At 42.4% G+C, this 25,914-nt stretch overlaps 1 protein-coding gene across 4 annotated transcripts; it reads right to left on the bottom strand.

Annotated features, from left to right (window-relative positions):
* Positions 1–1,472: 1,472 nt before the first annotated feature.
* On the bottom strand, positions 1,473–21,201 carry LOC116581167 (zinc finger protein OZF-like). 4 transcript variants are annotated; one of them, XM_032328229.1, is made up of 6 exons: positions 20,961–21,201; positions 18,767–18,936; positions 18,373–18,470; positions 15,026–15,152; positions 9,246–10,394; positions 1,473–2,733 (listed from the first exon to the last, which is right to left on the bottom strand). In XM_032328229.1, coding segments are annotated over exons 2-6 (1,410 nt in total). In that variant the 5' UTR covers positions 18,801–18,936; positions 20,961–21,201; the 3' UTR covers positions 1,473–2,731. The 4 variants fall into 4 exon arrangements, with proteins under 4 accessions (XP_032184120.1, XP_032184121.1, XP_032184119.1 ...); XM_032328230.1 differs by having other exon boundaries at positions 1,473–2,639; XM_032328228.1 differs by lacking the exon at positions 1,473–2,733 and having other exon boundaries at positions 8,756–10,394.
* Between the last annotated feature and the right edge of the window lie 4,713 nt (positions 21,202–25,914).

Raw genomic sequence — 25,914 nt, 5'->3', positions numbered from 1 at the left:
ACCTGAGGGATGTGGAACCGCATTAGCTACACATCCAGTTGTCAAGGGGGGCAGAGGCATTGCAATAGCACAGTAGAAACAACATGGAATCTATTGTTTCCAAACAACAGATGACTTTTAGCACAGAGCTGTGTTAGCTGTTTGGAGCACTTTCATTCATTTCATAAATGCTCTGGTTTTTTTTTTTTTTCTTAAACAGCAATTTCTCTGTAAATTGGTCAGTCCATCCCTGGACTATCAAGAATACGAAAGATTTAGAGGCATCTGATGGTTCTGTCAGCTAAGCGTCCGGCTCTTGATCTCAACTCTGGTCTTCATCTCAGGATTATGAGTTCAAGCCCAGTGTTGGGCTCCATGCTGGACATGGATCCTACTTAAAAGGAAAAAAAAATACAGAAGATTTATTTACTTTAAATGTGGGAATTTACATACAGAAAATAGCCAAATACAAGTATATTTCTTTAAAAAAAAAAAGATTTTATTTATTTATTTGACAGAGAGATCACAAGTAGGCAGGTGGGGGAAGGGGGCAGCGGGGAAGCAGGCTCCCTGCTGAGCAGAGAGCTGGATGCGGGGCTCGATCCCAGGACCCTGGGATCATGACCTGAGCCAAGGGCAGAGGCTTAACCCACTGAGCCACCCAGGTGCCCCTACAAGAATATTTCTAAAAAGAACTTTTTTTAGGGCATCTAGCTGGCTCAGTCAGAGGAACATGTGACTCTTCATCATTCAAGCCCCATGTTGGGTGTAGAGATGACTTAAATAAGTGATTAAAGAAACTTAATTTTAAAAAGTAAAAGGATTTTTTTCAGTAATCACCCATTAAAGAGTATCATGTGATCAAAATAATTTAAGCAAGATTTCCTATGGCCTATGGAGCCAGGAGATAATAAATCTGAAAGCTGAATGTGACCAACAGATGATGTCATAATGGCTCTGTCCACACGATACAGACGAGATGGTGTATCTCACAATGAACAGTTGCAATGACCTCATAGCTGGCCTGCTCAGTAATGCACATGTTCTGATCATTTGGGCCATTCTATTTTCCGGCAAATTGCAACCATTTTGAGATGGTGAATTGCAATATCACATCGTTAATTCACCTGTTGGGGGAAACAAAGCCAAAAAATGCACCCAGAAGATGCTGAAGCTGAAACCATTATGCTTTCATAAATTTGGAATAGCTATGTCCCCAGAAATTCTGCAGCTGGTGTTCTGCTGTATGCTATGTCACCATTGTCAACCCTCTGCTTAAAAAAAAAAAAAAATCATTAAATAAGTAAGGCCCCAAAATAAAGTCCCTAATTTTTTTAAAGTGTTCATCGAAGGCAGCTCAACAAAGCATTTTATTTATTTGTGTGAGGGAGAGTGAGAGAGAGAGAGAGTGAGCACACAAGCAAGGGGTGGGGCAGAGGCAGGAAAAGCAGATTCCCCACTGAGCAGGGAGCCCAATGGATCATGACCTGAGCAGAAGACAGACACTTACCTGACTGAGCCACCCAGGCGTGCCCGCCCCCCTATTTCTCATCTAATGTTCAGGATCCTCTCAATAGGAGTCATGCCTTTTATAATCCAGCCAAACACGTCATCTTATCATTCCCCAAATATTCTATTTATTGTGAAAATACATCAGTGGAGGGTAGGTTCTGAAATTAGATGGTAAGCTAAATCAAATGACTTCAAAATTATTCCTGTAAAATCTTTTACTTTACCCCAAAAGTACAGTAGGCATGATTTTGTATGAACACCTGCACTCAGCAAGTATGTATACATGGGAAGTCTATGCAGTCATGTACAGTCATGTTCTCCAGGGGGACTAGACTCCGATTAAATAATTTAAGTGACTCCTTACTCAGCTCCTTTCAGCAAATACACGAAGATTCTAGGCTTTTGCTGGCTTGAACATCTGTTCATCAATACCTCCTTCTCTTGTATAGTTTGATTATTTCCTTGAATTTCTTTTTGCTCTTTTCCCATGGCTCTCAGTTCATTCCCATGACTCTCAAAAATTTTTCGTTTCCTCCTTAAAACTGTAAACAAAGTTATCACCAACCACTTATCTGGTTACCTGAATGATGCATTTTACTTCTTCGCCAATGGTGGTACTCCCTTAAAATTACTTATATGTTTTTACTGAAAGTTTATTTAGTGACGAAACTAATAGATAATATCTTGGAACGTATTGAGGATTCCCCTGTGTGCCAGGGGACTTTTCCATGTGCTTTACATGAATTAATTTACCGCGTTCACATGACAACTCTATGAAGTAGGGAAGTGAATCACAGGAAGATGTTTGCCAGGTTCAGGAGGAATGCGTGTGGACTCATTTACATTTTGAGTGGGGCTGCACTGCGACTTTGGGTTGAACCTGCAAGGGGGCTGGTCATGTTGATGGGTAAAAAGTGATAAAATGAAAATGAGCTTCAGATCACTCACCTGGGGAAATGTATATAGTCCCACCAATCTTGCCACGGGCACAGACAGCGCCAGCTGAGATCCCCAATCAGAGGAGGCAGAGGAGGGTGAGCTTGGCAGCTGTATACAGTTGGATACGGGGTTTTCAGGCCCTGTCTGGAGGCATATGGTTCCCTGGAGGGCCCCTGAGATGAAGCTTCCAGACCCCCAAGTGGAAAATCCTAGAGTGAGATTGGTAACAAATGAATGTCTCTGTTGATTTCCTCTGTCGCAAAGATGAAGACCCAAACTGACCAGTAACTCCAGGCTGTGATTCTGAGTTTAAAAAGTGCAAATGAAGTTTTAGAATTCCCTAAAATCTACCAATATCTTTATAGTTTTTTAATGAGTTTGTAGATAAATATGTCCACAAAGAGTCTTTGCTTTCCTTGGGCATGTTGAAAATCGCCGCATCGCCTCCATTCCAGCTTTTCCACCACCAGATGATCCCATATAATGCGTTCAGGGCAGGGACTAGGGTGAGACAAGTGACGCATGCACCTTGGGTGCAAAACTTAAGAGGGCACCAAAAAAATTCAGTAATCAAGAGAAATGTTTTAATGCAATATTTTCTAAATCAAAATTAATGCAGGGGCTCCTGACTGGCTCAGTCAGTAGACCATGTGACTCTTCATCTCAGGGTTGTGAATTCAGGCTCCTCGTTGGGTGTAGAGATTACTTTAAAAATCTTTAAAAAGGGGGTGCCTGGGTGGCACAGTCTGTTGAGCGGTGGACTCTTGGTTTCAACTCAAGTTGTGATCTTGACATCACGGGATTGAGCCCACCCACCCCCGTCAGGCTCCACACTGAGCTCAGAGTCTGCTTGGGATTCTCTCTACCCCTCCTCTCTCTCAAATAAATAAATAAGTCTTTTAAAAAAATCTCTACGGGAGCCTGGGTAGCTCAGGGGGTTAAAGCCTCTGCCTTTGGCTCAGGTCATGATCCCAGGGTCCTGGAATGGAGCCCCACATTGGGCTCTCTGCTCAGCGGGGAATCTGCTTCCTCCTCTCTCTCTGCCTGCCTCTCTGCCTACTTGTGATCTTTGTCAAATAAATAAATAAAATCTTTTTTAAAAAAAATCTCTAGGGGCGTCTGTGTGGCTCAGTGGGTTAAAGCCTCTGCCTTCAGCTCAGGTCATGATCCCAGGGTCCTGGGATCGAGCCCCGCATCAGGCTCTCTGCTCAGCAAGGAGCCTGCAAAAATTAAAAAAAAAAATCTCTAAATACAAAAAATAGAAAAAATCTATGAAAAACAAAATATCAGAATTTTAAGTAAGACAAGCTGTTGTTTGCTTGTTTTATAATCCAGGGTTATTGTGCACTGAGAGGTTATTTCCAATCAGCTCCTGGTTCCTGGGCCATGAAGCCATCACATCCTACTTTGTACAGGTTGACAATGGTGTGCAAACAGACTGGGCAATGTGGACTTTGCATGTAATAATTTTTTTACTTTTATTTTTTTAAGTAAACTTTATGCCCAACAAGGAGCTTGAACTTACAAAACCAGAAATCAAGAGTCACATGCTCTACTGACTGAGCCAGCCAGGGGCCTGCCGCATAGTTATTCTTTTGAATTATGGAGCTTGTATTAACTTTTCCAATTTGTATATAGGGGTACATGTTTCTTTTTGCTTCTATCCGATATGGCTTGGAATAGCACTGGATAGTTATTAAAATGTTTTGAGGGGTGCCTGGGTGGCTCAGTTGGTTGGGTGTCTCACTCTTGGTTTCAGCTCCAGTCGTGATCTCATAGAACCCTGGGATCAAGCCCCGAGTGTCTCTGCACTCCTTGTGGAATCTATTTGAGATTCTTTCCCCCTCCCTCTCCCTGTGGTCCTCCCTTCCCGCCTTCATGCTCTCTCTCTCTCTCTAAAATAAATAAAGAAGTAAAATCTTAAAAAAAATTTTTGATTGGCTCAAGTCAAAGCAAAATACAGTGAAGGGTGGCACTCTGCCCTCTTCCATTCACGGCATTCCTTCCAACCCCCACATGTAATTTTCTTGCATGTTCTTTCAGTTTTGTTTTCTTTTGCTTTGTTTTGTAAAAGCAGCCAAACAGAAAGTACCAACCCTTGCCTTCGTTGATGTTCTATATTGTATACATGCTTTGTATTTTTAAATTTCTGTTCTGTATTTTTTTGAGTTTTTTTTTTTTTTAAATTGGAGAGAGAGAAAGAGCTTGAGTGGTGAAGGAGGGGCAGAGGGGGAGAGAGACTCCCTTCGGAGCAGAGAGCCCGACTCAGGGCTCAATTCCAGGACCTTGGGATCATGACCTGAGTCAAGGCAGATGCTTCCCGGACTGAGCCACCCAGGAGCCCAATTTCTGCTCTTCCTTACGTATTTTCTTTTACTTTGTGTTTAATTTGCTTCCACTTTTAGTGTTTCAATGGAAATTGGGATGATGGATTTTCAAACTTCTTTTCTAATGTTAGGTAATTTAATGCAAGAGATCTCTCCCTATACTTTTTTTTGAAAGAGTTTATTTATTTATTTGACAGACAGAGATCATAAGCAGGCAGAGAGGCAGGCAGAGAGAGGGGGAAGCAGGCTCCCCACTGAGCAGAGAGCCTGATGCGGGGATCGATCCCATGACCCTGGGATCATGACCTGAGCTGAAGGCAGAGGATTTCACCCACTGAGCGACCCGCGCCCCTCTCTATACGTTGTTTTAGTTGTATCCACAAGTTTGAATACATTGAATCTTCATTTTTATTCCGTCAAAAAAATTGTTTTTCAATTTCTATTTTTCTTTGGTTACTTAATGGTGTTTTTCTTAATTTCTAGGAACTTGAGGCTTCTTCCCCCACTACCTGTTAGTGGTATCTAGATTAATCCCACTACAGTCAAAGAGGATAACATATATTATTTCAACCCATTTTCCTTTAAAATTTTTGACTCGAGGTCATCTGGGTGGCTCAGTTAAGTGTCTGCCTTCAGCTCAGTTCATGGTCTCTGTCTGGGTTCTAGGATCAAGCCCTGAGTCGGGCTTCCTGCTCTGTGAGGAGCCTGCTTCCCTCTCTCTCTCTCCTGCTGCCCCTCCCTGCTTTTCATTCTCTCTCTCTCTCAAATAAATAAATAAATCTTAAAAAAATTTTTTTTTACTTGGGTTAATTATAGGTATGGCATTTAATTTCCAAATATTTGGGCACTTCCTATCTTATTGTATTGATCTCTTTCATTAAATGTAGTAGAAAATATTCTCAGTCCTTTGCACTTACTGACCTGGCTTTAAGGCCCAGTATATAACGTACCTTGGTGAACACTCCATGTGCACTTAAAGGGAATGTGCACTCTGAAGTTGTGTGTAAAGTATTCTGTATATGCCAGTCAATTCAACATGGTAGACAGTGTTGTTCAGCTTTTCTCGATCCTTAATATTTTTTGTGTAGATGTTCTATCAACTGCTGAGAATGGGTTATTAAAGTGTTTTAAAGACTCATACATCTATTTTAGAGAGAGAGCGCATGAGAGCACAAGCCTGTGGTGGGGGTGGGGCAGAGGGAGAGAATCCTCAAGCAGATTCCCCTTTGAACACGGAGCCTGACACACGGTTCAGTCTCATGACCCCTGAGATCATGACCTGAGCCAAAGTCAGGAGTCAGATGTTCAACCAGCTGAGCCAGCCAGGCACCCCGGGAGTGTTAAAATTTCCAAATAATAAAATTGTGGATTGTTCTTTATAAAAGTTTAGTTCATTGGTTTTTGCCTTGTGATTTTGGAAGCCCTGAGATGAGGCACATGATATATTAATAACTTAAAATTATAAACCTTATTTATAATATTAACATATATCCTATATGTAATGCAGTTACACATAAGAATTCCTAACCTTGATGAATTGACCATTTTATCATTACAAAATGTCATTCTGTATCTGTGATGATACCCTTCTTGAATTCTATTTTATCTGATATTAATATGTCTACTCCAGCTTTCTTTTGATTAGTGTTTTCACTGTGTATCTTCATCTTTCGAACTTTCAACCTGTGTTTCTGTATTTAACATGTACCTCTTTTACATATACTGGGGTCAGGCATCTTTATGCAGTGTCGTAATCTTTGAGTTTTATTTGGAGTGTTTCTTTTACACTTAATGTAATTACTGATTGCATTTAGCTCTACCATTTTGCTGTTTAGGATTTGTCCCATCTGTGCCTCTCTTTCTCCTTTCCCGCCTTCCTTGGATTAAATTTTTTTATAATTAAATATTTTTTTAACATGTAATGTAGTTCCTCTACTTACATTATCATTTAATGGATAGTCTATAGGGATTACAGTATCATCTGTAATTTCTTTTTTTTTAAGTCATCTGTAATTTCTCATAATCTCCTTAGCACTAGGGCACCTGGGTGGCTCAGTGGGTTAAAACCTCTGTCTTCAGGGACGCCTGGGTGGCTCAGTTGGTTAAGCAGCTGCCTTCGGCTCAGGTCATGATCCCAAGGGTCCTGGGATCGAGTCCCACATCGGGCTCCTTGCTCGGCAGGGAGCCTGCTTCTCCCTCTGCCTCTGCCTGCCTCTCTGTCTGCCTGTGCTCGCTCGCGCTCTCTCCCTCTGTCTCTGAAAAATAAATAAAATCTTTAAAAAAATAAAAAATAAAAAATAAATAAAAAATTAAAAACAAAACAAAACAAAACAAAAACCTCTGTCTTCAGCTCAGGTCATAATCTCAGGGTCCTGGGATCAAGTCCCACATTGGGCTCTCTGCTCAGTGGGGAGCCTGCTTCCCACCAACTCTCTCTCTGCCTGCCTCTCTGCCTACTTGTGATCTCTCTGTGTCAAATGAATAAATAAAATCTTTAAAAAAAAAATCTTAGCATTATTATTCTTTGTCATATTAAATGTAGAAACTTTTTAAATTGACCTTTCCTCCCACCTACATGCCTTGAAGTTCAGTATTAATTTGTGCAAACAACTAAATTTTATTATAACTTCAGGAAATTCTTAAGATACCAACAATACAGTTGGAGTCAAAAGTTTAAGTCTTTGGGGACACCTGGTGGCTCAATCGATTGAGTGTTTGCCTTTGACTCAGGTCATGATCCTGGTGCGATCAAGCTCTGCATGGGGCTCCCTGCTCATTTAGGAGTCTGCTTCTCCCTCTCCCTCTGCTCCTCCCCCAACTAGTGCTTGCTCACTCTCTCTCTCACTTTCTCTGTCTCAAATAAATAAATGATATCTTAAAAAAAAAAAATTCAACTCTTTGAGGTTCCCTCCTAGTCACCCTATCTCCACTCCTGATTTCTGGTGTGGAGGTCCTCCTCTTGTTTCTTAAGGTTAATATTTGCCACCAGTGGACTACAGGTAGCAAGCACAATATATTATCCTTATAGGCAGAAGTGGTTGAGAAAGCTTTATCCAGGCTTAAAGGGTGAGGGCCAGAGCAGAAGTTAGTATGAGGAAGCTCAATTCACACAAAGTCAGACAAAACAAAAAAGCTCCAAACAAGGGGCGCCTGGGTGGCTCAGTGGGTTAAAGCCTCTGCCTTCAGCTCTGGTCATGATCCCAGGGTCCTTAGATCGAGCACCACATCGGGCTATGTGCTCAGCAGGGAGTCTGCTTACTCCTTTCTCTCTGCCTGCCTCTCTGCCTACTTGTGATCTCTGTCTGTTAAATAAATAAATAAAATCTTTATTAAAAAAAAAAAGTTTATGGGGCGCCTGGGTGGCTCCGTGGGTTAAACCACTTCCTTTGGCTCAGGTCATGGTCTCAGGGTCCTGCGATCGAGTCCCGCATCGGGCTTTCTGCTCAGTGGGGAGCCTGCTTCCTCCTCTCTCTCTGCCTGCCTCTCTGCCTACTTGTGATCTCTCTCTGTCAAATAAATAAATAAAATCTTGAAAAAAAAAAAAAGTTTATAAAAAAATTTTTTTTTAAAGGTCCAAACAAAAGGATCCAAAGTCAGGAAAGAAAGAAAGAAAGGGAGGGAGGAAGGGGGGGAAGGAAGGAAGGGGACATTTTATAATTAGCAACAGAAAGAAAAGGCAGAAATAAGGACACAGAGCTCTTGAGAGCTGATACAGATTGTTATTATCCTTTCAAGCTGCTTGTACTCCTCCTACCTTACTGAAATGACTCTTTAGCCTCAAGTACTGGTCAGGCTGCTCCTCTGATTCGTTTTTCTTTTTTTTTTTTTAATATTTTTTTTATTTACTTATTTGACAGACAGAGCTCACAAGTAGATCAGAGAGGCAGGCAGAGAGAGAGAGAAGGAAGCAGGCTCCCCACAGAGCAGAGAGCCCGATGCGGGGCTCGATCCCAGGACCCTGGGATCATGACCGGAGCCGAAGGCAGAGGCTTTAATCCACTGAGCCACCCAGGCGCCCCTCGTTTTTCTATAATACTCAGATACTTAGCTTCTGAGTCTGTTTCTCTGACTGAACCAGACTTCCTCCTTATGTGCTTTTCTAGTATTTCTCTGTACTGCTTCAGCTTTTTGGGATTTGTTACTGTACTTCTAGTCCTCTTCCCCTACCTAATAACCTTTCGAGAAAGAGAGCTATTTTTTGCATGACACAGCCTCATGTTTTTGTAGTAGTAATTGTAGTTAATTGTGTAGAACAGGTCTACACAATTAGGATAAAATACATAATACCCCCCATCTTTTTTTAAGTAAAACCTCACCCAACATGGGTCTTGAACTCACAACCCACAGATCAAGAGTTGCATGCTCTACCCACCGAGCCACCTGGGTGCTCTGAGACTACATAGTTACTTCGTGAATTTACTGCATTCTATTCATCATGAATTTCTTTGTGTTGATGAAAGGCTGAACGCATGTTAAAGGTTTTCTCACATTTCTTACACTTGTAGTGTTTTTCTCCCGTGTGGGTTTTCTGGTGTTGAATAAGAGATGAACTCTGGCTGAAGGCTTTGTCACAATCATTGCATTTATACGGTTTCTCTCCAGTATGAGTTCTCACGTGCTTTGTAAGCGAGGAGCTCTGGCTGAAGGCTTTCTTGCATTCTTTGCATTTGTAAGGTTTCTCTCCAGTATGAATTCTCTGATGTCTTACAAGAGCTGAGCGGTCACTGAAGGCTTTCCCACACTCATTACATTTGTAAGGTTTCTCCCCGGTATGGGTTCCTTGGTGTTGAATAAGAGCTGAACAGTAACTGAAGGCTTTCCCACACTCACTGCATTCATATGGCTTTTCCCCTGTATGAGTTCTCTGATGTTGAGTGAGGCCCGACCTGTCACTGAAAGCTTTCCCACACTCTGTACATCCATAGGGTTTTTCTCCAGTATGAACCCTTTGATGTTTAATAAGGGATGAGGTATCATTGAAAGCTTTCCCACATTCCTTGCATTTATAGGGTTTCTCTCCAGTATGGATTCTGTGATGTTGAATAAGGTATGTGCTTTGGTTGAAGGCCTTCCCACATTCACTGCACTCATAGGGCTTCTCTCCAGTGTGAATGATGTGATGTTGGATAAGAGCTGACCGATGGCTGAAGGCCTTCCCACACTCGTGACACTCATACGGTTTCTCCCCAGTGTGAATCCTCTGATGCTGAATAAGTGATGAGCTCCGACTGAAGGCCTTCCCACACGCATTACACACATAAGGCTTCTCTCCAGTATGAATTCTCTGATGGAGGATGAAGGCTGAGTAGTAACTGAAGGCCTTCCCACATTCACTGCACTTCCAAGGCTTTTTCACTGAGTAAATGTGATGTTGAATTGGGCTTGAACTTTCGCCACTTTCACTACAATCCTCCACAGGGTTTTGCTGACGTTTAATTATGATTTGCCTTAAATCTTTCTTCAGTTTTCCTTGCTGCCTTTCTAATGTGTCCTCACATTGCCAGGTTTCTATCAGTCTGGAGTCCCAGGACTCATCCTTCTTAAGTCTCTCCATTATCAGATCTCTTTCAGATGATATTTCATCATAAAGTCCCTGCTTCAGAAAGCATTCTTTAGTTTCAGGTATAGATTCAGAATCTGAAATAAACAAAAAGTACAAATATTTGTGTTCTCTGTGTTGAAAGAAAAAAGATGACTGAGTTGGCAAGAGGAAAAGAAAATAAAAATGACACTTATTAAACATGTTTTTAGCATGTTTTCAGAAAGCACCTCCTGGGGGCACCTGGGTGGCTCAGTTGTTAAGTGTCTGCCTTCGGCTCAGGTCATGATCCCGGGGTCCTGGAATCGAGCCCATTGGGCTCCCTGCTCTATGGGAATCCTGCTTCTCCCTTTCCCACTCCCCCCTGCTTGTGTTCCCTCTCTCACCGTGTCTCTCTCTGTCAAATAAATAAATAAATAAAATCTTTAAAAGAAAGAAAGAAAGAAAGCACCTCCTGGCAATGGCAGAGGGAGTCTCAGGAACTAACAGAGATGGGAGAATGGCTAATACAAGACACAAGAAGAGGACGATGAGGAGGGTCTACCTAAGAGAATGGAAAGCTGAGCAGACAAGTCAGGAAGGAGGAGAGCCTGGTGGGATGAGAATAAACACTGATATAAAATATCTGATGAAGGGGCGCCTGGGTGGCTCAGTGGGTTAAGCCACTGCCTTCAGCTCAGGTCATGACCTCAGGGTCCTGGGATCGAGTCCCGCATCAGGCTCTCTGCTCGGCGGGGAGCCTGCTTCCCCCTCTCTCTCTCTCTCTCTGCCTGCCTCTCTACCTACCTGTGATCTCTCTCTGTCAAATAAATAAATAAAATCTTTAAAAAAAATATATCTGATGAAGGGTGGGAAGAGGAAAAGTTGAGATTGGGCAGTTTTGAAAAAGTACAAGAAAAAAAAATCACTTCTAATAATCACCTGGAAATAACCACTTTTTGACTTTTTAAATAGTTCCCTCTGGTCCCCCTTTTTTCTTTTCTTTTTCTTTCTTTCTTGAGAGAGAGAAAGAGCAGGGGGCAGGGCGTGGAGGGGCAGAGGGAGAGGGAGAGAAAGAATCTAAAGCAGGCTCCATGCCCAGCATAGTGCCCAGTGAGAGGGCTCAATCTTACAACACTGAGATCATAATGTGAGCTAAAATCACGAGTCAGACGCTTCACTGAGCCACCCAGGTGCCCACCCCAGTCCCTTTTTATTTTTTATTTTTTTATTTTATTTTTTTTTAAAGATTTTATTTATTTTATTTGACAGACAGAGATCACAAGTAGGCAGAGAGGCAGGCAGAGAGAGAGGGAGGAGGAAGCAGGCTCCCCGCTGAGCAGAGAGCCCGATGCGGGGCTCGATCCCAGGACCCCGAGACCATGACCTGAGCCGAAGGCAGAGGCCTTAACCCACTGAGCCACCCAGGCGCCCCCCCCCAGTCCCTTTTTAAAGGCACAGATTTTTTTCATGTTCACCATACACTTTATTATTTTTTTTACCATACACTTTAAATACGAATTTTTGTTTCCACTAACCACTGCCCCCTCCTTTCCTTCCTTCTCTCCTTCTTCCCTTCCTTTCTTCCTCCTTTCTTTCTTCCTTATTTTTTTGTCATACCCAAATTTCTCAAAAAGCTTTCGTACATTTTCTTATCACATCCTTGTTCCTCTTCTCACTTCTCTCCCTACTGCTCAGTTGCAACTGCTCTCACTGAAGTTACTAACCATTTATAGGTCACCCAAATCCAGTGGATTGTTTTCATTCCTTGTTTCGCTTGGCCTCTCAACAGCACTTGACAGTGGTGACCATGCCTCCTTCCTAACAACATTCCCCCCGCTTCCTTCCCCAACTTCATTCGGATATAATTGACATGTGTTCTCTCTTGACTTCTGTGATTCTAAGCTGTCAAGGGTTTACTCCTGATCTCTGTTTATTTGGGACTTCCTCTGTTTCTTCTTCTTAAATGTTGATGTTTCCTGGTATTGAATCTAACCTCTCCTGTGCTGCCCCTCCCCATCCCCCACAACATTGTCTCCAGTAAAGACCTCATCCAGTCCATGGTATTCATTGCTTTTTTAGAAAAATTGAAATATACTTGACATGTAAATTTAAGGCACACAACATGGTAATTTGATGTATTCATATAATATGATTGCTGATGTAGTGACAGCACCTCAGTTACATCACATATTTTCACGCAATTATCCTCTTTCTCCTGACAGTTTATCTTTGTTCTGTGAAAGAACTGGTGACTGGGCATCTCGGTGGCTTAGTTCATAGACCATCTGCCTTTGGCTTGGGTCATGAACCCAGGGTCCTGGGATCAAGCCCCGTGTTGATCTCCCTGTTCAGCAGGGAGTCTGCTTTTCCCTCCCCCTTTGTCCCTCCCCCTGCTCATTCTCTTTCTCTCTCAAAAAAATTAATTAATTTTAAAAAATGGATCCAATGTATATGCTGTCCACAAGAAAGTTACGTTAGATAGTTTTTGTTTTTTGTTTTTTGTTTTTTTTTAAAGATTTTATTTATTTATTTGACAGAGATCACAAGTAGGCAGAGAGGCAGGCAGAGAGAAAGGAAGGGAAGCAGGCTCTCTGCTGAGCAGAGAGCCCGACGCAGGACTCGATACTAGGACCCCGAGATCATGACCTGAGCCAAAGGCAGTGGCCCAACCCACTGAGCCACCCAGGTGCCCCAATAGGTTTTTAAAAATAGAAAAAATATACTATGCAAACAGGAACCCAGAGTGGCTATATATTATTATCATACAAAATAAAACTCCACATAAATACTACTAAGGTTAAAGAGGGACATTAAAAAATTCCCCAAGAAGATAATTTGTTATGTGTATACATCTAACAAAAGAGTTTCAGGTACATTAAGCAAAAACTGATAAAACTAAAAGGAGAAATAGACAATCCCACAATTATAATCGGAAAATTCAACACTTCTCTGTCAGTAATCAGTAGAAGCCAGTAGACAGGAAATCAGTAAGGATACAGAAGACCTGAATACTCTCAACCAACTTGACCTAATTAAATTTATTTTCAAGTTCACATGGAACATTCATCAAGACTATATTATGGGTAATACAACAAATCTCAGAAATTTAAAAGAACTGAAATCAAACAAAGTATCTTTGACCACACAGAACCAAACCACAGAATTGAAAACAAATTTTATTGAAAATCATCTAAAATTTGGAAATCTGTAAATAACCCATGAGTCAAGGAGGAAGTGACAAGTGAAAATAGAAGTTATTTTGAACCACCATGGGGCGCCTGGGTGAAAACACCATGGGGTGCCTGGGTGGCTCAGTGGGTTAAAGCCTCTGCCTTCAGCTTAGGTCAAGATCTCAGGGTCCTGGGATCGAGCCCCACATCAGGCTGTCTGCTCAGCAGGGAGCCTGCTTCCTCCTCTCTCTCTCTCTCTCTCTGCCTGCCTCTCTGCCTACTTGTGACCTCTATCTGTCAAATAAGTAAATAAAATCTTTTTTAAAAAAATGAAAACACCACATATCAAAATTGTGGAATGCAGCCAAAGCAGTCCTTAGGAGGAAATTTATAGCATTAAATGTTCATATTAAAAGAGAAAAAATCGTATACCAGTGATTAGGCTTCTACCTTAAGAAACTAAAGGAAGGAGAGAAAATTAGACCTAAAGTTAGGAAAGGGGAAAAATAGTAAAGATAAGAGCATCAATGAATAAAAGTGAAAACAGAAAACAGAAGGAATCAATGAAATCAAAAGTCAGTTCTTTGAAAAGATCAATAAAACTGTTAAACTCTTAAGAAAACAAATAAAATTAAAACAGAGAAAATATAATTACCAATATCAGGAATGAGAGATGGTAAATCATTACCAGAGCTCACTCAAGAAGAAACAGATCATCTGAATGGTCTTATCTCTAGCAAGGGACCAGGATTCAAGGTTAAAAACCTTCCAAGAAAGCCAACCTAAGACCCAGATGGCTTTAATGGATTGAGCTTTTTTTTTTTTTTTTTTAAGATTTTATTTATTTATTTGACAGATAGAGATCACAAGTGGGCAGAGAGGCATGCAGAGAGAGAGAGGAAGGGAAGCAGACTCCCCGCTGAGCAGAAAGCCCGATGCGGGGCTCAATCCCAGGACCCTGGGATCATGACCTGAGCTGAAGGCAGAGGCTTTAACCCACTGAGCCACCCAGGTGCCCCATGGATTGAGCTTTTGATATCATATCTAATAAAATTTTGCCTTACAAAGGTTGCAAAGACTGTCTTTAACAGTTCCTCTAGGTTTTATACTTAGGTCTGTGATCCATTGAAAGTAACACGTATGGTGGGAGGTATGGGTTTTTCTTTTGGCATATAGATGTCCAATTGTTCTAGTACTATTTACTGGAAAGATTCTCCTTTTAGCATTGAATTGATTTTTCCATCTTTATCAGAAATTAATTGACCATATATGTGTAGGTCTATTTCTGGACCATCTGTTCTGTCCCATTAATTTGAACTACAGGGTTTTTGATTACTATAACTTTATACATCTTAAAACCAATGTAATGAAACTGTCCTTTTTCAATACCACAGACAGTGAACTTTTACTTGCCAAAAGAGAAAAGAAGCCATTGCTGAGCCCAGAGTGATCAGGGATCTCCTAGGGCATTAATGCTTTCTGGATCTGAAGCAAAACTGTGGCATTTTCGATGCCATTAGATATGGAAGAAGCTTATGTCCCAGTAAGGAGTTTGCATTACAGAATAACTTCCTTACCCCAAAATACCAGGCTCCCACAATTCTCCACTTTCATATCCATGCCCATGTACCTTTGGGCAGAATTCAGCTGTTCTTCTTCTACATGAGTGAAGTCCATTTCCTCATCCTTGACTGTCACCAGTTCCTGGAAGAGCAAGCACATTCTTATAGGACTTAGGGAAGAGAACAATCTAGAAGAGGAAGTATTTTTTAATCTGAAGGTTAAATCTTTATTTTAATGGAATAGTCTAAAATTTCTAAGTATTAGTTTGTGTTAAGGAAAATAATATCAGCTAACATTTATATTTGCTATGTGCTAAGTCCTTTGAACTACCTCTTGTAATGATAACTCTATAAAGTAAGTGCTCTTATTAACATTATTTACAGAAGTGACACCAGATCTGAAAGGTGGACCCAGGCGGGCAGTCTGACTCCAAAGCTATCTCTTTTTTAATCAAAGGATAGTTGGGGCACCTGGATGGCTCAGTGGGTCAAGCCTCTGCCTTTGGCTCAGGTCATGATCTCAGGTCCTGGGATCGAGCCCCACATGGGGCTCTCTGCTCAGCAGGGAGCCTGCTTCCCCTGCTTCTCTGCCTGCCTCTCTGCCTACTTGTGATCTCTCTCTGTCAAAGAAAAAAATAAAATCTTTAAAAAAAAATCAAAGGATAGTTGACATAAAATATATTAGTTTCAGGTGTACAACATAGTGATCTGACATCAAAGCTATACTCTTAACTATATTTTTCTGTCTCTTACATAGCTTACTAAATAAATCCAATATAAATTAACCACTGAATGACAACCAAATGTTAATTACTAATTGTACTTAGTTGTTGTAGATGGGATAAGTCTCCAATATGTAATTTATACTGATTCCTGGAATATTCACCGATTTTAAGGACATTCTGCTTGATATCCTGAGTGTATACAGACAGCCATCTTGTTCTAACCGAGGCTTCTTCTTTCTCTCTGCTTAGGGCTATTACTTTCATATTTAGTCGTCCTTTAATAACTACAGTTGTTCTGAATGAGTGGATTTACTGGTTGTAAACTGAAAATAATCAACTGTTCTTCATATTCCGTGTTTTATCAACAGTCATGGGAGTGTATTTTGTTGACCATAATTAATGGGAGAATACTTTGTGAGGAAGTCAGTCAGTAGAACACAGTGGTGGCACAGCTGGTTAAGAATCTGACTCTTGGGCGCCTGGGTGGCTCAGTGGGTTAAGCCGCTGCCTTCGGCTCTGGTCATGATCTCAGGGTCCTGGGATCGAGTCCCGCATTGGGCTCTCTGCTCAGCAGGGAGCCTGCTTCCTCCTCTCTCTCTGCCTACTTGTGATCTCTCTCTGTCAAATAAATAAATAAAATCTTTAAAAAAAAAAAAAAAAAGAATCTGACTCTTGGTTTCAGCTTAGGTCGTGATCTCAGGGTCTTGAGATCAAGCCCCACGTTAGGCTCCACACTTTGCATGAAGATGGAGAGATTCTCTCTCTCCCTCTCCCACTGCCCTTCCCCTGCTCATGCTCTCTTTATCGCTCTCTAAAATAAATAAATAAATCTTAAAAAAAAAAAAAGATTACAGTGGTTAGGAGGCATAGGATTTAGGATCAGACATTTCTGGGTTTTGATTAGAATTCAACTATCTTATGATTTTGAGCAAGTTACTGCAAGCCTTGTTTTTTGTTTTTTTCCTAATGATTTTAAGTAATCTCTGCACCCAATGTGGAACTTGAACTTAAAACTCTGAGAACAAGTGTCACATGCTCCACTGCCTAAGCCAGCCAGGTGCCCCTGTGAGCCTCAGTTTTACTGTGAAAGATTCATCATCCCTAATTCACATGATTTTTTGTTTAAAATAAATGAAGTCATGTTTGAAAAGTGGCTCTAAGTGTTAGAGTTCCCCAGAACTCAGTCATTTCTTCTCCACTCAGTCTTACATACCTATAAACAATCTGTTATTTTGCCTATATTTAAAAAAGAAAATTGGGGCACCTGGGTGGCTCAGTAGGTTAAAGCCTCTGCCTATAGCTCAGGTCATGATCCCAGGGTCCTGGGATCGAGCCCCGAATCGGGCTCTCTGCTCAGCAGGGAGCCTGCTGTCTCCTCTCTCTCTCTCTCTCTCTCTCTCTGCCTACTTGTGATCTCTGTCTGTTAAATAAATAAATAAATAAAATCTTTCTAAAAAAAATTTTTTTTAAATTAAAAAAAAAAAAAAGGTAAGAAAATCCTCCAAACACACACACACACACACATACACACACCCAAAAACAAACAAACCAACCCTCTTTGGTCTTCCTTCCCACTATCACCGTATTTGTGTCCTCTTCTCTAGAGTAAAACTCTCAAAATAGTTGTCCATAGTCCCTGGCTCCAATTTCTCTCCTGAATCCTTTCTTTTTCTTTTTTTTTTTTAAGATTTTATTTATTTATTTGACAGACAGAGATCACAAGTAGGCAGAGAGGCAGGCAGAGAGAGAGGAGGAAGCAGACTCCCCGCCGAGCAGAGAGCCGATGCGGGGCTTGATCCCAGGACCCTGGGATCATGCATGACCTGAGCCGAAGGCAGAGGCTTTAACCCAGAGCCACCCAGGCACCCCTCTCCTGAATCCTTTCAATCAGGCTTTCATTCCTACTGTTCCACGCAATTGTTCTTGGCAGTAATATTTTTCAAATCCAATGGTCAATTCTCAGGCCTCATCTTATTTGACTTAGCAGTAGCATTTAACATAGCTGATCACTTCCTACTCCCCCCCACTTTTTTTTAAGATTTTATGGATTTATTTGACAGAGAGAGAGAGAGAGCGAGAGCAGGAATACAAGCAGAGGGAATGAGAGAGGGAGAAGCAGCCTTCATAGTGCAGAGAGCCTGATGTGGGGCTCAATCCCAGGACCCTGGGATCAGGACCTGAGCTGAAGGCAGACGCTTACGACTAAGCCACCCAGGCACCTCTCATTCTCTACTCCCTGAAACACTTTCTCCAATTAGTTACCAGGATGCCACACTTTTGACTTCCCCCTACCTGACTGGCCACACACCTTCTCAGTCTCCTTTGCTGGTTCCTCTTCATCTCCCTGACCATTAAGAGTTGAAGAGCTAAAGGACTCAGTAATAAAATTTCATCTCTTTTCTATTCCCTTAGTGATCACAGTATCATGGCTTAAAAACCATTCACTCAGATTACTTCCGAATTCAAGGCTCGAGCCTGAGCTCTCCCCAGAACTTCAAGTCTTCAAGGAAAAACTACTTTGGTTCAGTTCTGTAGTAGAGATGGTTGTGGACCTCTGAAGCAAGATGAAAAAAGGAAACAACACATCGCGAACATCAAGCTAAGATTTCAGAAGGGGGAAGTTAAACTCAAACTTGCCTGGAACTCAACAGGAAGTAGCTCAACAGTAGGTTCCATTTCTTCTGTGTTCTGTTTTTGGGGCAGAGAGGCATCCTCAGCGATCGTGGCTGGAAGGACTAGGGGGTAAAAAGCCATGAAGGAGGTAAACTCTATTAACTAAGACAAAAGCCATCACAAGCCAGCTAAATTATATAGGCAAGGCCTACCCGACTTAACTCAAAAAGATGGGATGAGGATAGAGTAAGACGGTAAAGTAAAAGAGGATTGCCTGAAAAGCTAAAGTTGTAGACCCGCAATTCATCAACCTTTTGGAAGAGTCTAACCGGCAGTGGAAAAGCGTGAGCTGCCTTTTATCATAAAAGCAAGAAAAGTGGAATATTCTCTCTTCCACAGCTATTTCTATAATTCTTACCTTCTTCCTCAGCTTCAATGGTCAGATAATCCATGATCAGCTTCGCTTTTCTTGTCCTGTTTTTGCTATGACTTCCTTCTTATTCACAGTTTCAGATGAGATAAATATGGACTTTTCAGCAATATATAATCTGCTTCTTTGTGCAAATCATTCAACTCTACTCTGAAACTCTGGAGAGAGATTTTTGAGGTTAGGCTCACCATCCTTTGGAATTGGTTCCTGCTCCCTGGGGCATCTCCCTCTTTCTGTCTCTACTCCTAGGAGGCTTATTCCTATGCAGTTAAGTCCTAGGGCCTCAAAAGTAATTCTTCTTTGCTTGAAACCTTTATTATTATCTTTAAAGATTTTATTTATTTATTTGAGAGATTGAGAGAGATCATGGGAGAAGGTCAGAGGGAGAAGCAGACTCCCCGCAGAGCTGGGAGCCCAATGCAGGACTTGATCCAGGACTCTAGGATCATGACCTGAGCCGAAGGATGTCACTTAATCAACTGAGTGACCCAGGCGCCTGAATCCTTTATTATTTAGGCTAAATTAATCTCCACAGCTAGAAGACCATTCTCTAGAGTGCTGAGATCAGTCACTACATGCCACACCAGGACAAAACCAGGAGAGAATCAGGGCAGGGAACTACGAGCCTCACACCTGGTTCCAGACTGTGCCAAACTCCCATGAGACCCTAAAGCACACAACTGGCCATAAGGTGGCCTATGATTACGGTAGCAGTAACTATAAGCAAGACTCCCAGCATTGCTTCATCCTTATTCATAAAGACAGGCAGTTGACAGATGGGGCCCTTATGCAGTTGATTCCCCACCTGCTCTTTTTTAAAGACCCTGAAAATGGGGGCGCCTGGGTGGCTCAATTCATTAAGCATCTGCCTTCGGCTCAGGTCATGATCCCAGCTTTCTGGGATTAAGTCCCCCATCAGGCTCCCTTCTCAGTGGGGAGCCTGCTTCTCCCTCTGCCTGCCTCTCCCCTTGCTTGTGCTCTCTGTCTCTCTCTCTCTCTCTGACAAATAAATATATAATTTTTAAATCTTAAAAAAATAATAAAGGCCCTGAAAATGTATAGACAGGGATTCCCTTGCGTGGCCAGAATGAGAACAAAAGACTTTGGTAATTAGACAGTAGTAACTGACAGACAAGATGGGTTCCCTCCTGTCAAGGGAGAAAAACTAAACTTTTAATCAGACTGAATAACCATGAGGAACAAAACCAGTCAGCACAGACTAAGGTGACGGGGTGGCACAAAATTCAACAAAATTTGCAAAAGAAGAAAGAAAGAAAAAAGGACGCCCACAGCACATCTTGTTGAATGGCTGCCACAGCCTGAAACTGCCACCAGAAATAACTTATTAACTATCCTGCTTGTCTCTCGGCACCTGAAACTTGTGGTTTGTGTGTCTTTAACCCCGAGCCTAATCCTTCCCTTTTGAAATGTATTCTCGGTGTGTAGACGAAGGCTCCATTTCCCAGTTTGCAAACTGCATGACAACAGAGGTTTTCCTTGCTTCTGACCAAATCCTTGCATTCCAGGGTGTATGTGTGTGTGTGTGTGTGTGTGAGAGAGAGAGAGAGAGAGAGAGGAGTCGACTCCTTGCATTGGCCCCAAAATAATAGACACCAAAACTCTGATGTGTGTGTGTGTGGGTGTGGTGTGTGTAGAATCAACTCCTTGCATTGGCCCCCAAATAACAGAAAGACCCCAAAACTCTGATAAAGCAAAGCACAGAGGGTAATGAATAACACACAGACCCCCCCCCCCTTTTTTTTTTCTCTGTGTCCCAGAAGTTCAGGTAAGGCTCTTGGTAGAGTGGTATGATTTAAGCCCAAAACCGATGGGAGGCGCTCAAGCTCCCTCGTCTCCGCACTCCCGCTCCCAGAATCCCCCTGTCGGCCACGCCTCCCCTGGCCTCCTGGACTCCACTTCCCAGAGGGATTAGCGGCAACTGCGCTTCCGGGACGCCTTGTCGCTTAGAGCGAAATCTACGGACTCGGCTCGCCTCCCAGCCAGTGCAGGGAGAGGAGTACGCAGAGCGCCGAGGAGTGGGCCCGGGATGCGCCGGCAGGGTCCGCCCTTCCCCTGCGGGGGCCGGAATCTGAGAGCCTGGCCGGGGCTGCTGCGGGAGGCACGGGAGCCGCGCGCTTGGACCGGCGGGTCGCACCGCGCCTCGGGCCCAGCTTTCTCTTACCCCTGGACGCGCTGCGGACTCGGCTCCGGCCACAGGGCGGGTCCTCGCCGGGCTGCGCTCTGGAAAAGACAGGAGGGGCGGACGGAGTCGCTTTCTGGACTCGCGGAGCTGCGGGGAAACAAAAGGCTCGAGCCCGAGGCTCCGTCTGGAGTCGCATCTGCGCACTTGGAGGCGACCGCGCCAGGTCGGGGGTCCCGGCGGAAGGACTCCACTTCCCAGAGGGCTCGGGGACATCGGTGCCTGTCCTTTGTGGGGGGGCGTCTGCAGAGCGAGGGGAGAGAACTGCAGGCCTTCAGTACCGTCGTTAAGATGGAGATAATACCTTATCGGATAGGTCTCCTTTCTGAATAAAATGAGAACGTGTCGTTTAAAAGCGGCGTGGCGGGGCACCTGGGTGACTCAGTGCGTTAAAGCCTCTGCCTTCGGCTCGGGTCATGATCCCAGGGTCCTGGGATCGAGCCCCACATCGGGCTTTCTGCTCTGCAGGGAGCCTACTTCCTCCTCTCTCTCTCTCTCTCTGCCTACTTGTGATCTCTGTCTGTCAAATAAATAAATAAAACCTTAAAAAAAGAAAGAAAAAGAAACTCCAGTTCTTTACTTCAGAAACCAAAAGAAAGCAATTGTCATGCCAGTCCAGATTACCATAGTCACCTGAATAGTCAATCCACGTCTAATCTTGCCTTTCTCAATGCATGCTATTGAAGACAGCCAAGATGAACGTTTAGAAATTGTGTGTGTGTGTTTTTTTTTTAAGATTTTACCTATATATTTGATACAGAGAGAGATCACAAGTAGGCAGAGAGGCGGGCTGAGAGAGAGGGGAAAGCAGGCTCCGCACTGAGCTTGGAGCCCAAAGAGGGGCTGGATCCCAGGACCCTGAGATCATGACCAGAGCTGAAGGCAAAGGCTTAACCCACTGAGCCACCCAGGCGCCCCTAAAAATTAAGTGTTCATGTCACTCTCCTCAGAACGCTTCAGCGACTTCCCTCTGCCCTGGAATAAGACATAAACTCCTTAGCACAGTTTATAAAACCCTGCTTGGGGGCACCGGGGTCGCTCAGTTGGTTGAGCGTCTGGTTCTCAGCCCGGGTCTTGATCTCAGGGTCCTGAGTTCAAGCTCAGCACTGGGCTCCAAGATGAGCACAAAGCCTATGTAATTTTTTGTTAATTAGAGAAATGAAATAATAAAATACACATACCAGCTAAACTGCAAAATTCTAGTAAGGATGACTGAATTAACAACACAGCTTTCTGTCCTGTGCTGTGCAGATACCCACAATACTACTATTCATAAAGGCTTACAAAGGTACTTAATACTATGACTAAAGGCACTTCTCAGCTTGAATCTGAAAATCCCAGGTAGGGAACACAGAGTTTATCAGCTACTCAGAAACCCAGAGTGCTTGTCACAGTATTATCACGAAAAGCTGACTTTGCTGTTACCCCTGATACTAATTCTTTAGAATCAGTTTTTTTACATTTTCGTCTATCTGTTATCCAGAAGTGCCTTACATTTGTTGTTGGCCACGTGCCTCTAGTCTGTAGTCATCACATCTGTGCCAGTACACAGGTGTGTCAGAATGGGTTTCAACGAGAGACCGCAGACAGTAATGGAGCATACTTAAGAATTGTCATTATTTTTATTCATGTTTTCTCAATTATTACTAAAATGGTAACTTTATTATTTTTTTTAAAATATTTTATTATTTTGTCAGAGAGAGAGAGAGAGAGAGAGAGTGAGCACAGGCAGACAGAGTGGCAGGCAGAGTCAGAGGGAGAAGCAGGCTCCCCGCGGAGCAAGGAGCAAGGAGCCCGATGTGGGACTCGATCCCAGGACGCCGGGATCATGACCTGAGCCGAAGGCAGCCGCTCAACCAACTGAGCCACCCAGGCGTCCCTAAAATGGTAACTTTAAATGTCTCATTAATTGAGGTCTTAATTTCTCTGGGTATAAGCTGACATGTTAATTACAAATTTCATTGACTTATAACCATAAAATAGACCTATACATTTCCCTTCTTTTCACTTATTGGCATTATTAGACCAAGCAAATTATAATTTTAAAGGAAGTGTTCAAAATTTTTATTATTAACTTGACTCAACATTTAGAGTATAGCATTGTTTATGTTGTTAAAATAAGTTTCAGTGTTTACATACTCTGGATTCAGACTTCTTTTGGTCATTTTCCTCATAAAATGAATAGATTATAGAAATGTATTATTTCTAATTGATAATTTTAAAATATGACACTACCATACCAACATGCATGAAGAAAAGGCCAAAGAAATGTTCAGGCAAAAGTAATATCACTTTAAATATTTTCATTATTATTATTATTATTAAGATTTTACGTATTTGACAGAGAGCACAAGCAGGGGGAGCAGGGGAGGGAGAAGCAGGCTCTCCACTGAGCAGAGAGCTCGACTGGGTTCAATCCCAAGACCCTGGGATCATGACCTGAGCTCAAGGCAGACACCTAACTGACTGAGCCACCTAATAACCCCAAATATTTTCATTATTAGAAAAGAAAGCGAAAAAAATGAACTGACTATTTTACATTTTGGGAAACAAAACAAAAATTTTAAGGACTCAAGAGAAAGAAAGTAATGAAACGTAATCAATTCAAATAAAAGAGCAAATAATACTTGAAGTAAGTTAAATAAATTCTGGAAACTGTGTTTTAAGAAGCAGTAAGTGAAATTATATATGGGGAAAAAATGAACTATGTGGAAAAATGAATTTATCACTGAAGACACCATACCCAGTGATAGTCAATAAATCAGAAATTTAAAATGAAGTAATAGGGTGCCTGGGTGGCTCAGCGGGTTAAAGCCTCTGCCTTCAGCTCAGATCATGATCCCGGGGTTCTGGGATCAAGCCCCACGTCGGGCTTTCTGCTCAGCAGGGAGTATGCTTCCCTCTCTCTCTCTCTCTCTCTCTCTCTGCCTGCCTCTCTGCCTACTTGTGATTTCTGTCAAATAAATAAACAAAATCTTTTAAAAAAATAAAATAAAATGAAGTAATAAAAATAAGGTAATGAGAAATAGGCCATCAGGGTTTAAGCTGGACATCCATCCTGGAGAGGTCTGGCCTATTTTCAGTTGACCCAGTTATTTTCAGTTGACCCCTCAGTGCTCCTAGTGGAAACATGCGGTGTTCATCAGGGCTCCTCCTCCACGGTGGACCTTGAACTCTGTTGTCCCTCTACTCCAAGAGGTTGCTGGTAGCTCTTTTCAGTGTTTCAACCTCTTAACTACCACTTGTTTTGTAATCAGCAATCATCTTAGTGAGAAGAGTAGACTAAATGTAGAGCTCCCCTCTTTTGCCTCGCCCTGATCCTCTGCAAATTTTCATTGCCTGGGTACCTCTCTGATGCCTTCAAACGTGTGTGTGTTTTATTTTATGTAGTTTCTCTAGTTGTTCTTCATGGGAGGGCTGGTCCAAACCCCTAGTCGAGCATAAATAGAACTCAGTTTAGTCATCTTTGAATATCAACAGATCTTTCAGGGCCCACTCTTTATATAAAACACTTGTTTTGATGGATTGTGTTTGACTCATCTTGTTTATCTGAGCACTATTTATTTATTTATTTATTTTAAAAGATTTTATTCATTTATTTGACAGAGAGAGATCACGAGTAGGCAGAGAGGCAGGCTGGCCGGTGGGGGCTGGGAGGAACGCAAGCTCCCTGCCAAGCAGAGAGCCCGATAAGGTGCTCGATCCCAGGACCCTGGGATCACGGCCTGATCCGAAGGCAGAGGCTCAACCCACTGAGGCACCCAGCCACCCCAATGAGCACTATATATATATATATGGTGACAGAATTCTCCCCTTAATGAGAACTGAGGTCATCATATCTGTTTATATTAACTGTTGAGTCATGTAGGTACGCAAGCAGGTTGGGAATGACGTATGGCCTTGAGCCTGAAGAAGTCTTTCTGCACTGCCTTTCAACCTCTAATTTTGTTGAAACACCAAACCCTTGGATCAGCTTTGCTAAATCAAGTTCATATACTGTATCCTAGGGGTTGAATTTGAGCCTGACTTTCTTCTCCCATATGAAGTTTGAGGTGGTGATTTTCGTCAGCAGTTCTCGCATTTACTCTTTTTGCTTGGTGTACTCAAACTTTCCCCAGCTAACCATTTTCTTCCTCCAACTGGGTCCCAACCAAGGCCATGATTTCTGTGGGAGTATTTACCCTACCTCCTCTGCCTTCTCAGTAAAGTGCTGTTAGTCTTTCAGAGACAGATGTACAATAATGGTTAAGCTCTCAGTTGCTAAGTCTGATTCCATGGTTTAAATCCCAGTTCCAAAACCGACTGGTGTGTGCCCCTGGATGAATGATTTAGCCTTTTCGAGTTACAGTTTTATCTGTGAAATGGGCATAATAATTATGTCTAATTTATGGATTATTGTGAAGACTAAATAGAACAGGGAGCATTTAGAGGTACTTGATTGGCTCAGTCTGTAAAGCAGGTGACTCTTGATCTTGAAGATCTTGGAGTCATGAGTTCAAACCCCACGTTGGGCCTAGAAATTACTTTTTAAAAAAGCATTTAACAAATATTAGCTGTTATTAGTTGTTATTATCTTGAGAGGAGCAAGTGCTTCCATTTTATCCCCTGTAGTACAAACACCTTAACATCTTTTTCTCCAAATTCCAGAATTTTAGAATTTCCTTAGAACATATCATGTCTGTCTATTCTTACCAAAAAAAAAATATATATATATAAGATAAGTTTTTTTTTTAGATTTTATTTATTTATTTGACAGACAGAGATTACAAGTAGGCAGAGAGGCAGGCAGAGAGAGGAGGAAGCAGGCTCCCCACCAAGCAGAGAGCCTGATGCGGGGCTTGATCCCAGGACCCTGGGATCGTGACCTGAGCCGAAGGCAGAGGCTTTAACCCACTGAGCCACCCAGGCGCCCCAAGCTAAGTTTTATCATGAAAAA

The sequence above is a fragment of the Mustela erminea genome, chromosome 20 (assembly GCF_009829155.1).
Source record: "Mustela erminea isolate mMusErm1 chromosome 20, mMusErm1.Pri, whole genome shotgun sequence".
NCBI lineage: Eukaryota > Metazoa > Chordata > Mammalia > Carnivora > Mustelidae > Mustela > Mustela erminea.
This window is presented reverse-complemented; position numbering and strand designations above follow the sequence as displayed.

Coding starts and splice junctions, on each gene's coding strand:
- LOC116581167 (XM_032328228.1), bottom strand. CDS start 18,800: ATGGATTATCTGACCATTGAAGCTGAGGAAGAAG. Junction 18,471..18,766: donor CATTGAAGCTGAGGAAGAAG/GTAAGAATTATA, acceptor TTTACCCCCTAG/TCCTTCCAGCCACGATCGCT. Junction 15,153..18,372: donor TACTTCCTGTTGAGTTCCAG/GCAAGTTTGAGT, acceptor TTGCTCTTCCAG/GAACTGGTGACAGTCAAGGA.